At 43.6% G+C, this 16096-nt stretch overlaps 1 protein-coding gene across 2 annotated transcripts in view; it reads right to left on the reverse strand.

Moving 5' to 3' along the window:
- The window catches only part of LAMA5 (laminin subunit alpha 5), a 346280-nt gene that overhangs the window by 149158 nt on the left and 181026 nt on the right, over positions 1-16096 (reverse strand). For both annotated transcript variants that reach the window (XM_078651602.1, XM_078651601.1), the window contains exons 11-17: positions 15465-15527; positions 15001-15141; positions 3729-3866; positions 3479-3613; positions 2333-2467; positions 1401-1538; positions 206-258 (exon numbers count right to left, since the gene is read on the reverse strand). In XM_078651602.1, coding sequence (XP_078507728.1) covers positions 206-258; positions 1401-1538; positions 2333-2467; positions 3479-3613; positions 3729-3866; positions 15001-15141; positions 15465-15527 — 803 coding nt within the window. The remainder of the gene's footprint in view (positions 1-205; positions 259-1400; positions 1539-2332; positions 2468-3478; positions 3614-3728; positions 3867-15000; positions 15142-15464; positions 15528-16096) is intronic.

The raw sequence follows: 16096 nt of genomic DNA on the forward strand, positions 1-16096 counted from the left end.
AACATCCAAGATGTCGGACAGGAGGACTAGAGACAAAGTACATGGAGAACAAGCCGCTGTGTGATTTAATGTGAGATGGGTAGACTAAATCATTGGAGAGAAACAGACAACAAATGGGGTGAAGGATAGACAAGGTACAGGGTGAGAGACAAGGTATAGGTAAATGAATACACACAATAGGGGGAGCAGGATCTTTTTAGCTCACCGAGGTTGGCGACAACTCCAGGTTGGTTGATCCCGCTGGATTACAGGACCCCACTATGAAGAAATAATATCAGAGTTAATATCAATCGGTAACCGCCTGCATGTTTTCTTGTTTTATGTTTTTTAGCACAGAGTTGGCTCGTCTGTCAGTGAGTGAAGTTAATACATGTTCTGGGAGATGCTTCTTTCTCAATCTGTGTGTTTATCATCATCCTCTGCAGGCTGCTCCCCTTCCCCAAGTAGGCTCATCTAAAACCTGCAAATGTTGCACTTATGCTCCAGCGGGGGCTCATGAGTATACTGTGCAATGCCTGCTTCTGCCCCTTTGTGTTCCATGACCTACCTGCAACACAACACCTCTTTAAAGAAAGACATCAACAAGGCAAAATTACCCCTGACGGAATAGTTGTGATCCAAAAACGTTATTCCTTCATCCCAATGCAATACATAAAATTCGTCATCATGAGGGCAATCAGCAGACACTTCTGTAACAACAGTCCAATCAATGATGAAAAGTCAACGTTTCGGTCCTGTTAACAAGTTGTCAGGACCATCATCAGGACTGTCGTATTAGCCTGGAAAGTTCTAACCTTTGGGGTAATTTTGTGTTGCTGATCGTAATATGACCCAACGCCTGAGGGTAGCTTGGGTAAACTGTGTTCTGTTTTGACCTTAGCATATTATGAAACACCATTTTCAGCACCATTGATAAAGCACAGTCCCTGGGTCACTCCCCTGCATGAACTGCGTGACATAATACTAATATTTGGTAACTTTGAGTTGAGAGAGAGAGAAGCAGTCACGCAATTAGTACCTTTGTCTGCAGGACATCCTACAAAGTAGACAGGAGATTGTTTTCTGAATGCGAACCCCATTACTATCGCTTTCTATCCTGGACCACTGTGCTCAATGCTCAACAAAGAGAATTGCACATTATATTTCCGGCTGCTTCTTTAGTGGTACTTGACACGGCATTCTGCAGGAAGAAGGCACCCAGAGCATACAGCTCGATTGCAATCCAGGCTTTATTGGTAAAGGTCTGGCTAGTGCACATGCCAAGTAATTTGCCACATATTCCTTCGGGAATACATAAACCATTTCCAATCACGACTGTAAGAAGCAGGCGCCCTCCCGCCCCTCTGCAATCGAAGATCCTCCCTATTAATAAGGTAACCAAATCAAGTGGAGAACAGTACCTTCACAGCGTGGAAATCCATAGGCTCCAGGCACACAGACGTCACAGCGCTGCCCCGTTATCTTTGGAAGGCAGCTGCACGCACCCGTCACCGGGTCGCACATGCTATGCAGGGAGCCATCAATGGAACATTGGCAAGCTGCAATGCAACAACCATGAGAAACAGATTTGTGAACATGTATTTTTATTTAATAAAGACTATTTTGAAACTTTTGAGTGTCCAAAAATAATACACATTTAACACCCACAACAGAAACTTATCCTGGTGCTGCAGATTGCAAAGCAAAACTGATCTATACAGATTATCACTTCTCGTTGCTATATTCCGAGTCAAAGATGTGCACTCATTCCATAATTAGTCAAAACAATGTTCTTGTATTTGCACAATAATTCCCCACAATTGTTATCATGTGCAAAATCATGTTATGCAATATTTACATATTATTCCATTAAGTATCCAAGAATAACCAAACTTCTTGACTGGAGCGATAGTGGAGTGAGAGTTATGGGTCAACCGACAGCCTTACTTTAGGGATGATTGTTTAAGTCATTGTGTTTCAATTGTTTGTTTATTTACAGGGTTCATAAAGAACTAACTAGGCCAGGAGAACTAGCTAATAAAGTAGAAAAAAGCATTGTGGAAATGTACACTGTCATTAAGGGTATAAATCCTTTACCCAGAGGTCCCTATTCAAGTTGTTATTACCAGTGCAGTGGTGCAGACCGGTATCTGTTCACCTTCGCCCCCTGCCCCCACCCAGAGACTAAAAGACTTTTGAACCATGTGTGGGTCAGAACCCAAGCCCCAAGGGGGAAGTCAGGATAGACATGAAGCAGGTGGACTCTTTAAATGCCATAGTCATACTGGAGAGAGGGAAATCCAATATCTTTAACAGTGTCACAGTATCAGTCACAAGGCTGATCATTACCCACCTGTACAGCTAGGGTAGCCGTAGAAGCCGCGAGCGCACTGGTTGCACGTTGGCCCAGCATAGTTGGGGTGACACTGGCAGTGACCAGTCGGACTACAGGTATTATCCACCGAGCCCCGAGGGTCACAGGAGCAGCCTGAAAAACAAAGAGTATGACTTTAAGTGAGAGAAAGCATTCTTATGGATGTGGTCACTGAAGATGAGCATCAGTGTTGTTTACCACAGACGAGAGGGAGTGTAAACGCAACAGAAGAGTTCTATGGGAGAGAAACTGGAAGCCAACAAGTTTGGCATCATTATGGTGAAACATAGGAGGACTTCAACAGGTGGAGGCTTAACTTGAGGTCAGACAAATGAGTGCAGCAGATGACATTGGGACATATTTTAAAAATATGCAATAAAATCTTAAAATTGTGAGGTTTAGTTTGTTAAACTTTTATGGTCTTTTAAAACGAATAAAGTCGATTTGATTGATTGACAGCATGACATCTGGTACCAAAGGAGTCCTACATCTCACATGCAAGGGGATGCGATTCACAATGACAAAAAGGGAGTGAACTTCAGATCAACAGAGGTGAAGGCAAGTTATTAATCAACATAGGGTTCCTGTTGAGAATGATGTGAACTGAGGAGCAAGAAAGGAGCCATTTCTAAGAGGGTTGGGGTGCAGAAGCTCTGGAGAATAAAACATGCCTATAAGATAATTTAGGGTCTGCAAATGCCTTTCAACAGATACTTTACTTCTAAAAACACGAATCCAAAAAGGTTGAGAAGTCGAAAACACTTGGTCATAGTTGATGAGAAGGTGAACTTTTTTCACCACTTTTAAGGTCCATTTGAAACCCAGTCTCTGCCTCTGGTGTCATTAACCAAGCATTAGTAAACTCAAAGATCCTTACCCCATTACTGAAAGAAAGGACTAATCCAATCCAGGCAACATGCCCTTTATTCCTACATTTAGTATCTATATTCCAATATTCCTTTCACCTCTGCGTAGTACATGAGTATTCCAGTTAGTCAACTGCATACTTCCTGGTATCTGGCTACCTCGGATCTGGTATGATTGGAAGACAATTTCCTACTGATTCCCATCCTTCCTCTGGATATGAACACCTCATAAGAGCAGTGTACACAAAGACCCTCTTACCTTGGCAGTAGGGGTAAGAATGGTATCCCACAATGCACTGGTCACACCGCGGTCCAACATATTCTGGTTTGCAAATGCATCTCCCAGCTGGGTCACAACCCTCTGGCAACGTCCCAACTACACTGCAACCACACACTGTGAAGAAGATAGATTTAAACAGATTGGTACAAGGCTTAACAATATTCTGCACAAAGCCACTGTGATCCCACAAATGTTCACTGTGGAGAGGAGAAGCACTGCGAATACTCACGCTGGCAGAGAGGATAGTTGAAGAAACCAGGAGCACACTTATTACACGCAACACCTTCAAAGCCACTGCGACATGCGCACTGTCCGTTCTCACTGTCACAGCTCCCATCAAACACGCCAGGGCCAGTGCACTCACAAGCTGAAAGAGAAATTCCATCATTAGTTTAATGTGTAGCAATGCACATGGCTACACGATCAGCAGGCTACCTGAATACATAGTGGCACTGCAGATCCATACTGCCCTGAAAAGGGGAACTTAACATTGCAACATTGCAAAGGGTATTGTAAAAACTTTATTGTTGGGGGTTGGAAAAAAGCAAAAATATTTTTTGTTCTGTAAAAGCACACATTGACATAGGTGTCCCAGGAGCTCAAAAGAATGTCTTTGTGTGAGTGTGTGCTTCTTGTAAAAGAGCAGAATGGCATCACTCCTATAAAAGTAGCCAGTGACTGATATGGACGCAACAATTGCCCCTTGCTGTAATGTGTCGCAGGAAAGAAAAAAAAAATGTGAATGATAGAAAAACAGACCAATGGATGAATTGCTTTGTCAATGCGTTTTTATATGTTGCACAGCAATTGAGCTGCAGTGCATCATGGCTTAAACTAAAAACAAAACAAAAAAGTGATATAATGCATAACTCAAGGCTGGCAGTAAAAGAGGTACAGTAATTGCCAGCCTTGCTTCTCATGAGCAATGACTATAAGTGCAAAGTGCGTGTTTACGCCTTGCTTGCAGGTTTTCAAAGCAAATAAATAAAAGGTATTGTCATTTACAATGCTAATAGCTCAAACTCTTGCAAATGCGTGCTGTAGGCGAAACCTAAAAATGGCATTTAAATTCTAATGGAGAAAAGATAAATAAATCCCAAATTCCCTCCTAAGCTCTGTTAATATCAGAAGTTTAGGGATCCCACAGAACAAACCCAGACTTGCATTGAGCCTCTGACAGACTCTTCAGTATATTCACAAAGATGTTTAGACCCCGCCCCGCATCTCAATCACTCTACACCAGACCATGTTGAGAGACCAAGAGAATGTTGTTCCTGGACTTCTTAATATTGGAGGTCCGTGATGTGTCTATACAAGAAGGTGAGACCACACAGGTGGTAAAAACACAGACCAACAATAGAATTGAAAAAGCCACATCTCCTACACTTGAGTAAATATGCCTTCTCTGAAATTTGAACAGAGACTTCAGATGCCACCAGACTGCTGAATCTGTCAATGTATTCCAACAACGAAGCAAAGGCAAGGATTCTTAAGTTTTTAAGAAACCTTAACCTAACCCTTGTATTTGTTCCTATATGTTGGTAGGTAATGGGTGCGTGCAACCTTAGCCTGTATGTTCCATCTCCACACACAGATGCTTCCATTGTACATAAATAAAAAAAATCTAAATGCTTCGGTTGAACACATGTTAAGGAAAACTTAGAGAACGGATTTATAAATTAGGATTTTTGTTTTTGACTACGGTTTCCTCACATAAATGCAGAAAGAGCACATGCTACGCCTACTACTGCCATCTAGTTTCAAAGACGTGATTCGAGTCATAAGGTGTAATGACTCCACCTATTAGAGGTAATGCGCATTGGCATTGGTTCCATTGTTAGATCGGTTTTTTTCTACCCGAAGAGTGAGAATGTAGAAGGAGTGCATATAAGTATCAGTTCCGCCGTCAGATTGTTTTTTCCACCTGAAGGGTGAGATTGTAGATGGAGCACAGCGATACAGAAAAGATGAGCATGCTATGGAATAGTAAATGCAAAATTGAAAAAGGTGTTTGCAACTAAAGGCTTCTGGGGACGAGGGTGTAGCATGTGAATCTACAGTACTACATGCACAAACAAATGCTTTCAGGGTAAAAAACTTTAGTTTGTGGCACATGTAGCTGCAGATACACATGCTGTGCATAGACTGTATGATTCAGAAAAGGGGGTGGTGATGAACAGAGTGCCTGAATTAAGCAGACCACTCTTACCCAGTCCAAAGATCAGGGCTTGATCCATCACCGTTTTATAGCTCACTGCACCATCCCAGCTCAGAACTTGGCTATATGCAAATTAGTCTGTTCCTGTCCCAGTGCATGATGGGAACAGGGCAAACCAAACTACCAAGCCAATTCTTATACTGGGAAGGAAACAAGCTTCCGGGGACCGGTTTCTGCCATTTCAGGCGTCGTCGGCCCGGCTTGCTTGAATCCTGATGGTGCAATGAGCAAGGGACTCACATCTGAGTATACCCTTCCACGCTTATGGTGGACAAAATGATTCAGAAAAGGGGGTGGTGATGAACAGAGTGCCTGAATTAAGCAGACCACTCTTACCCAGTCCAAAGATCAGGGCTTGATCCATCACCGTTTTTTAGCTCACTGCACCATCCCAGCTCAGAACTTGGCTATATGCAAATTAGTCTGTTCCTCTCCCAGTGCATGATGGGAACAGGGCAAACCAAACTACCAAGCCAATTCTTATACTGGGAAGGAAACAAGCCTCCGGGGACCGGGTTCTGCCATTTCAGGCGTCGTCGGCCCGGCTTGCTTGAATCCTGATGGTGCAATGAGTAAGGGACTCACATCTGAGTAAACCCTTCCACGCTTATGGTGGACAAAATGATTCAGAAAAGGGGGTGGTGATGAACAGAGTGCCTGAATTAAGCAGACCACTCTTACCCAGTCCAAAGATCAGGGCTTGATCCATCACCGTTTTTTAGCTCACTGCACCATCCCAGCTCAGAACTTGGCTATATGCAAATTAGTCTGTTCCTGTCCCAGTGCATGATGGGAACAGGGCAAACCAAACTACCAAGCCAATTCTTATACTGGGAAGGAAACAAGCCTCCGGGGACCGGTTTCTGCTATTTCAGGCATCGTCGGCCCGGCTTGCTTGAATCCTGATGGTGCAATGAGCAAGGGACTCACATCTGAGTATACCCTTCCACGCTTATGGTGGACAAAATGATTCAGAAAAGGGGGTGGTGATGAACAGAGTGCCTGAATTAAGCAGACCACTCTTACCCAGTCCAAAGATCAGGGCTTGATCCATCACCGTTTTTTAGCTCACTGCACCATCCCAGCTCAAGCCCTGATCTTTGGACTGGGTAAGAGTGGTCTGCTTAATTCAGACACTCTGTTCATCACCACCCCCTTTTCTGAATCGTTTTTGGCCACTATAGGTGTGGCAGGGTATACTCAGACATGAGTCCCTTGCTCACTGCTCCATCAGGATTCAAGCAAGCCGGGCCGACGAGGCTGAAATGCCAGAAACCGGTCCCCGGTAGCTTGTCTCCTTTCTGGTGAAGAATTGGCTTGGTAGTTTGGTCTGCCCTGTTCCCATGATGCACTGGGCCAGGGACAGACTAATTTGCATATAGCCAGGTTCTGAGCTGGGATGGGGCAGTGAGCTAAATAACGGTGATGGATCAAGCCCTGATCTTTGGACTGGGTAAGAGTGGTCTGCTTAATTCAGACACTCTGTTCATCACCACCCCCTTTTCTGAATCGTTTTTGGCCACTATAGGTGTGGCAGGGTATACTCAGACATGAGTCCCTTGCTCACTGCTCCATCAGGATTCAAGCAAGCCGGGCCGACGAGGCTGAAATGCCAGAAACCGGTCCCCGGTAGCTTGTCTCCTTTCTGGTGAAGAATTGGCTTGGTAGTTTGGTCTGCCCTGTTCCCATGATGCACTGGGCCAGGGACAGACTAATTTGCATATAGCCAGGTTCTGAGCTGGGATGGGGCAGTGAGCTAAATAACGGTGATGGATCAAGCCCTGATCTTTGGACTGGGTAAGAGTGGTCTGCTTAATTCAGACACTCTGTTCATCACCACCCCCTTTTCTGAATCATTTTTGGCCACTATAGGTGTGGCAGGGTATACTCAGACATGAGTCCCTTGCTCACTGCTCCATCAGGATTCAAGCAAAACCTTACCTTGCCACGCCAGACGCAGCGACAGGGGCAGCCAGGACTTCAAGCCGCCACCGCCGAGAGTCATCTTGCTACAAACTTCCGCGCCGCCGCTCCGGGAACCACAACACCCGGCAGGCCTCGCGGCGGCGCGTGATTGATGCAGCAGGTGAGCGCCGCCGGCCCCATAAAGCCCCTAAAACCCCCGCGTCGCGGGACGCGAGCGGGACGCCCGGGGCTAAGCCCGGGCAAAGGGCGGGCCCTCTACGGCCCTCGGCGACATGGACAGGGCCAGAAACCCTGTTTCGATGCTCGAGAGATTGTCAACTATTCAAGTAAGACATTGTCACATATAAATTTTACCTAATAGTGAGTCTGAGGATTTAGTTCCTTGGTTGTACTGATAGGATGCCAAAAAAAGGCACTGCTCCTTTAGTAAACACGATGGAAAATGATATGGTTCAAACTGTGAAAAAAATTAACTCACAGAGGAGAGAATCTTTGGGGCTGAGCCAATCACCTGATCTATGTTGTTTGACTCCTACCTTACATCCTCCACCTGATGATGCTGTATCCATACAGACTCTTTCTGAAGCTCGTCCTAATTGCTCTATTATTCAGGATATTGGTACTTTGAATGAAAATACTCTGTCTGGATCAGAGATACTTATCATGAATTCTGTGAACAATATACCCAGTGATTTGGACCAGGACATACACGTTGATCCCTCAGAAGATGATCAATCTATTTTGGATCAAGCTTCCCGGTCAGATTTTTCTAAGGCTAAAATTCAGCCAAAACGGGGAGGTTTAAGGTCAGGGTTAAGAAGGAAGAGGGTAAATACCCCAAAGGCTATTCCGAAGGAACACGGAGAGGGAAGAGCTAAGTCTAATGTAACAATTGATGATGAACTGTTTGTCAGAATTGCTGAGCTAATTGAAAGTAAAATGAAAGTCTTTGTTAAACCTTTAATTACCAAAATAGACAAATTACAAACTGAGGTTAAAAAGTTAGGTGGCCAGCTGAACAAAATAATGGAGGGTGTTGATAATGTTACAACGCTGGTAGCTAACTTGGACAATAACATTGGAGAGCACGATGATTTGGAGGGCGAGGACACAGAAGATTTATTGCCTAATAATCCCCCAATCCAGATACCGGCCTTGACAGCCAATGAAACAAATGGTAGAGGGGATAGTCCTCTAACAGTTGAGATTCCCCCTGCACAAGTTCAGCTTATTGACCCTCTACAATTCATAGTTGAAGCCTCACCGGTTGTCCTAGTATTAGCTAATGTACCGCCCCTAGAAGCTGGCACAGTAGAATCTTCCTCCTCTTTGTCTAATAAGGCGTTACAATGGCTTACTAATAACATGAGGCTAGCCCCAGGGGGGGGCCAACAGTTGGCCCAAGAGATCAAGACAGCTAAAAGGGTTTCCTGGTTAGGAAATCGCCCCAAAAAATTTAAAGGGGATTGTGTGGCAGTAAGTTTTTCACACACTGGCGTTTTGCCAAACATCCTCACTAATTTACTCCCACCCCAACGCAGGCAGGGTTCTGTTGTCCCTTTAACTTTAAAATTCTTTTATGGAGAGCAGCAGAATGTCACCTACCCTAAGACTCCAGCCTTTGGATGGGATAATAATTGGGAATTAAATAAAAGATGGGGCTCTGATCAACATCAAAACATTGTTAACCATCCAGCTCATTCAGTTCATCAGAATCCCTCTGCGCAACCTCTTATGTTGTCCAACCGATATGCCCCCCTAACCTCCTTGGATCAAAACGACTGACTTTTCCCTGAACATATTTCGTCTGAACATATAAGTCGAGTAGAGAATAACGTGTCAGTTCTTAGTATGCTTACTTGGAATATTGCGGGTATTAGAGCTAAAGTAGGCAATGTGGCATGGACAGATTTTATCACTAAGTTCGACATTATTGCACTGCAGGACACCTGGGACACAAATAATAGTTTTTCTTTAGATGCCTATAGTTACTTCTGTATTCCCGCAGTGTCTAGCGCAGCGGGAAGAGCTAAGGGAGGATTGTTAAGCCTCTTTAAATTAGACATCAAAGGTAGCCTCAAGAAATGTGACTCCGGTCTAGAGCAATGTTTAATTGTTGAACTTTCTTCAGTAGAATCTCCCAATATTTTATTCATAAATTTTTATAATTCCAATGCATCAGACTGTACATCATATAGCCTAGATAAATTGGATCACTTTTTGTCAGTCTATAGTGAAGATGTTAACTCTTTTGAAATTATATTTTTGGGTGATTTCAATATACACCCTTGTTCACTAATGTGTGTTTGCGATGACTCAGAATCCCCTCCTAATTGTGCACCTGTCCATCTTGAACATAACAAACAGGGGGGTTGCTTAGAGAACTTTTTAGCAAGATGGAACTTATATGAATCTAGTTGTGGGGAGGGGGGGGAAAGGGCTTCTACTTTTAAGGGAACAGACAATGGCTCTATCATTGATTACATTTTTATCTCAGTATGTTTTTTAGTTAAGGTTTTAATGTATAAAACTGTGGTTTCTGCTTTCAGTGACCATAATCCTGTCTCCCTGGACCTTGTAACCTCTAATTTTATAGGGCGTAATTATGGTCCATGTAATAATAACAATAAATCAACGCTTAAAGTTAAGGACCAGGGACGCAGACTGAAATGGGAGAGCATAATCCCGGAACCCTTCGTACAAGAGGTACTCTCTGAGGCTGAGGACGAGGTCGGTGTGTGTCTATCCAGTGGGTCCAATGATAGGGAGGTGATATTAGCATTTGGTAGCATATGCAGTAAGATAAACTGTAGGCTTTCTGTGTCATCCAAACCAAAGTTGATGCCTATTAAAAGATGGTTTGATCGTAATTGTTCAAAAACCCATTCTGCATTGCTCAATGCTTTAAAAACTGTTCCGAAGAATCGTGAACTTATCGCCATTAGCAGAGCACTGTATAAAAAGGCCATTTCAGACAGGAAAAAACAGATTAAAGATGAAGCCTGGACGCAACTTTTAGACCCAGCAATACTAAAAAATAGTGGAGAATTTTGGAAGATTGTCAATCAACCTCTATTTACAGGGGAGGAAAATTCCCCCCTTGAAACTAACATCCCTGGTGAAGGTTGGATTAAATATTTTAGTGACATTTATTCAGGCCATACTAATGAAAAATCCGGGGTGCAGGAGGTTGACGTTAACACCAAAAGGAACCAACTGCACATTGAAGTAAAGGAAGTATTACATGCTATAGACTGTACCCTGAAGAAAAAGGCGCCAGGACCTGACGGTGTTCCTGCAGACGCCTTTAAATGCTTCCCTAATTTTTGGTCAAGATTACTTTGCAGGGTCTTTAATGCCTTAAACCATGATAACATTCCCGAAACATGGAAAACATCTATAATTATCCCCATTTTTAAAAAGGGGAATAGGCAGGATCCTGCATGTTACAGACCAATTTCATTGATTGATTCTTCAGTCAAGATATTAGGGAGAGTTATACTAGTTAAACTGAATGAGTGGGTTACAGAGAATAGCATTTTGACGAACGTGCAATATGGTTTTAGACCTAAAAGAAGCACCCTGGATCAATGCCTTAATCTCCACTTGCTGATCGAAAAATATACCAGGGCCAAGGAGGGGTCCATGTACCTTGGTTTCATGGACCTCTCCTCTGCCTTTGATTTGGTTAACAGATCAAAGTTATGGTCAAAATTACTCGAAATGGGCCTGGACAGGACTATAGTTAATTTATTGGCTGACCTCCATTCTGGCCTCACTGCAAAAATTAGAGTCTCTTCGAGTGTAAAGTGTACCGACGCTTTTGCTTCTGAAAAAGGAGTCAGACAGGGGTGCATATTGGCACCCCTGCTGTTCACATTATATGTGAACGCCCTGGAGCCTGATCTTAGGGGCGTGACCCGCGACGTTCCGCGTGCGGGGGAACAGGGGGTTCCTGTTCTCCTTTACGCGGACGACGCGGTTCTTCTGGCACGCACTGGGGTGGGGCTTCAACGACTCCTGGATGCTTTTAATTCTTTTATGGGTTCACTTGACCTGAAAATAAATGCTAAAAAATCTCAGGTTATGCTTATGGGCAAGGCTGCTAGGAGACCTTTTCACAAAATCTTTCTTTGCGGACAAGAAAAGCTTGTTCGCGTAACCTGCTTTCCCTATTTAGGAATTACCTTTGATGAGAAGGGTAACTGGGGCCCCCACGTTAATAATAGAGTAACCATGTTGGCTAGGACATCTGCAGCCCTTTTAGGGTTCTCTAAAAAACTTGGGGGTAGGCCAATTGCAGCTGTTATCAAAATCTATAAGGCCAAATGTATCTCAGTGGCATCATATGGTGGTTCACTATGGGGACATAGGGGAGTGGAACCTTTACAGATAATAGAAAACAAATTTTTTAGATCTGTTCTCGGCGTCCCACAGTCAACCCCGTCTTACACCGTCCATTTGGAATTGGGGGTAACCTACCTCACAGACCTGATTAAAATAGCACCTTTAGTTGCTTGGTTGAGGTTGTGGCTCAATAAAGAAATTCCTCTAAACCATATTATTTTGAGAGACTGCTTGTCATTGGACAAAGCTAAAAATATTAGGTGGTTGACTTATATTAAGGAAACTTTTTTGAGGTTGGGAAGGCCTGAGCTTTATACTGTAACTGATTCTATAACATCTAAAGACACTGTGTTTATAAAACATGCAATGAAGGAGCTCCTATCCCTGGAGAGGGAAGAATCTGAATTGAAAAAACCCTGCGTCAGGGCTAGTCTAATATTGTCCATACCTAATGGCCCAGAAAGTTATTTGAATATTGTGACTCATTCGTACTACAGGTTTATTTTAACTCGTTTTCGTTTTAATCTGATACATTTTAATCTTGGTTTTTATCCTGTATGGAGTACCCCAGAAAAGGCGCCACCATGTTCTTGCGATCATTTCTCTGAACAAAACACTATGCATTTTGTAATGTTTTGTAGCCACTACATTGATGCTCGGAGATTGTTCCTTGTGCCTATACTTAAGGAAGCTGGGTTTATCCTAGTTAAACCTGCTCTTATTTTTTTACAACTGTTACAGACTCCCAGGGTTATGTTTCATGTGGCTAGTTTTCTGGTGAGAGCTATTAGGAGCAGGAATATTAGATTAAAGAATGTGTCGACCTCCCTTTGTAGCACGGATTGCGCACTTTAATTAGGTTAACTATAATTACATTGGGACTATAACCATAAAAACCATTGTAACAGGGACATTGGTGTTGCTAACGATTATTTTGCTGGGGATTTTATTCGTAATTTTCTTTCCCTAAGCTTTTGCCCATTAGCACTTTGCACTTTATACTTCGTACTTGATATGAACTGTATTATGGTCTATGATGACTTTTATCTTGTCGTATTTTAACTGTTTTTAATGTGTAAATTCGTGTATTTTTGTTAATGTAATATGTATCTTGCCATTGTCTTTGTATGATATTAAGTTATCGCAATAAAGTATTTTGACAGACTGATTCAAGCAAGCCGGGCCGACGAGGCTGAAATGCCAGAAACCGGTCCCCGGTAGCTTGTCTCCTTTCTGGTGAAGAATTGGCTTGGTAGTTTGGTCTGCCCTGTTCCCATGATGCACTGGGCCAGGGACAGACTAATTTGCATATAGCCAGGTTCTGAGCTGGGATGGGGCAGTGAGCTAAATAACGGTGATGGATCAAGCCCTGATCTTTGGACTGGGTAAGAGTGGTCTGCTTAATTCAGACACTCTGTTCATCACCACCCCCTTTTCTGAATCGTGCATAGACTGTATAGCACTCCTCCCTTAAAGTGGTGACTAGCCCAAGGATGTTGCAGAAGACTGAAAAGGTGTATATATGACAGCTTGCCCAATTCTAGCTTTTTAGATGGCTAAAACATCCACTCAGTAATGTTTAGTAAAAGTGTGGCGAGTAGACCAAGCAGCTTTTTGTATGTCAACTATAAGAATATTACTCAAGAAAGCCATACAGGCTTTTTTTTGTACCGGATGAGTGGGGCCGGGGAGTTCTTTTCATTGTGGGTAGATTCTCAAGGGTCGAGGAATCAATGGGGCCCCAAAGTATGACCGTGGAACTGAAGAGAAAGGATACATGATGCCTGAAACCGGTGATGAGATACACTGTTAATTCGACCGACGAGTAAAAAGGATTTGAGTGGCCCCCGAGAACACTACGCAGAGTAGAACCGTAATTAAAATGGACACGTCTGAACGATCCAACAGTGGAGTCGATACTCATGCGCATTACCACTAAAAGGTGGAGTCGCTATACCTTGTGACTCGAAAGACTTCTTCAAAGAAAAATGACTTGCACTTGTCCAAACCCAACACTAGATGGCAGGAGTGTGAACAGCATGTGTATATACAGCTACCCATGCTGTTACCCAACTTTTAGCTGCGATCTATTCTGTAATTGAGTTGACCCAAAAAACTAACTTGATTTAATGCTTGGCAGAGAGTATTATATCCAATGGCACTTGTAATAAGGCGGACAGGACATCTGGCATGTTTGTGATGGTGTGAGCCATCAACCAAACTCTAAATCAGACCCTATGTGATTTACACACAATATTATGACACAGCTCAGATCCTTTGCAAACAATCAGCTTTGGAGCTATGTGGGTATTTTTCAGTCACCAACCTAGACTGAAATGATGAATACATTTATATCAATTAGAAGCACTAGGGTCAATGAAGATTTTTTGTGCCCTAGATGGGTTAATATTTTGCTACACCCTTGCCCTACTAATGTGCTCATATTTGATGCATCAATGTGCATTCCAGTCAGTGCATAGTTGCAGGTGGCACCATAGGAGGCTGTGTTACAAAGGAAAGTGAAGAGTCTGCTATCCTTGTAAACAGAGTTTCTGAACTGCTATAATCAACAATTAGTAGAAGAGGTAGTCTGGTGTGGTTAAACAGTGATCTCAGAACGTATGGATAAGGCAGACCCAAATAAAGGCCATGTCACTGCTTGGCATTCACCCTAATACCCAAACAATACCAATTGGATGATTGAATGACACACGAAACAAGCAGATGCGGCCAGCTGAACCCTAAAGGCTGGGTCATGCATCTTGGCTGCTGGTCGGTAACGGTGCAAGTCCTTCCAATTAAAAATGGCAGCCACACGTTGTTTATTCACCAACCTCATGTGTTGGAAAAGCAATGGTTAATGACCCACCTTGGAAGAAGCTAGCATGTTCATTGGCTAGTCACCTTGGAAGAAGGCAGTGTGTTGGGTTGGCACCCACTTGAACAGTAGATTATCTATGGGTGAATCATTTATTTTGACAGTCGATTGTGTGCGAGTTATAGCACCTACCTTGGCAGTAGGGTCCAAAGTGTCCTGCCGCACAAGATTCACAGTGAAGTCCCTGGTAGTTTGATTTGCACACACAAACTCCGGTGCGGGAATCCTTCCGGCAAGCATTGCCCACGGTCCCTGCGGCACTGCAGTCACAGTCTGGGGAGATGCCAAAAGATGTGGTCACAGGTTAGAAGGGGATACAGTGTGGAAGGATTCATGAAATTTAACTCTGAAAGGGTGGCAGCAGACAGAGCAGGACAAAGAAGGTGAGTGAAAAGTGGAATGGTGCTGTGAATGTGGAAAAAGTATTGGACAGCAGGTAGTTCACAAGTAAACATATAACTTCTCCAGTGCAACACAGTCACGTCACTGGCATGCCGAAGCACCGCTTCTACACAATTGGGCACTCACTCTCCTTCCATAGAGTGAATCCCTCCAGCCCATCTTTCTACAAAGAACTAGAGTAACATAATCCTTACTGATTATTTCACCAGCCGGGCGCACTTGTGCTCCTTTGTCGTCGTCAGAGGTGGATGGGACAGCTGATGAAAGAAAGACAGCATTAGTAAAGGTGCAAACTGATGCTGAGAGTGGAGAAAATAACTCAAACCAGGACATACAATGTTCATGACTGGGAGGAAAGTGCAACTAGCCAGGACACACATGGTGTGAGAATGGGGAGTAGGGGATGTTTATTAGCCAAGACATACAGTCCCAGAGAGAGACACACACATCCCAGAGAAAGACAGCATTGGAAATTATTTGCACACTGAACATAAGACACAACCGTATTAGCGAGGGTACACACAACTCCAGAATGAGTTGAAAAACACAGTATTTTCCAGGAAGTGCACTGTAATCCAGAGAGGGCTGGAACACAGTATTAGCCAGAGTAGTTGAAAATACACAATTCGTTCCAGAAAGAGGGGAAGCACAGAATGAGCGAGGAACAGCATCTTCTGGAAACTGAAGGTTAGAGCTAGAGAGGAGACTCCAGTGTCAACACTTCCTCCCGCAGAGCGGTGCCGCCATGTTGACCCGGATGCACATGGACAAAGTGCCTGTCTCACATCACATCAACTGAGTCTATGGGGAGAGTCACAAGGCTCAA

This window comes from Lissotriton helveticus, chromosome 7 (genome assembly GCF_964261635.1).
Source record: "Lissotriton helveticus chromosome 7, aLisHel1.1, whole genome shotgun sequence".
NCBI lineage: Eukaryota > Metazoa > Chordata > Amphibia > Caudata > Salamandridae > Lissotriton > Lissotriton helveticus.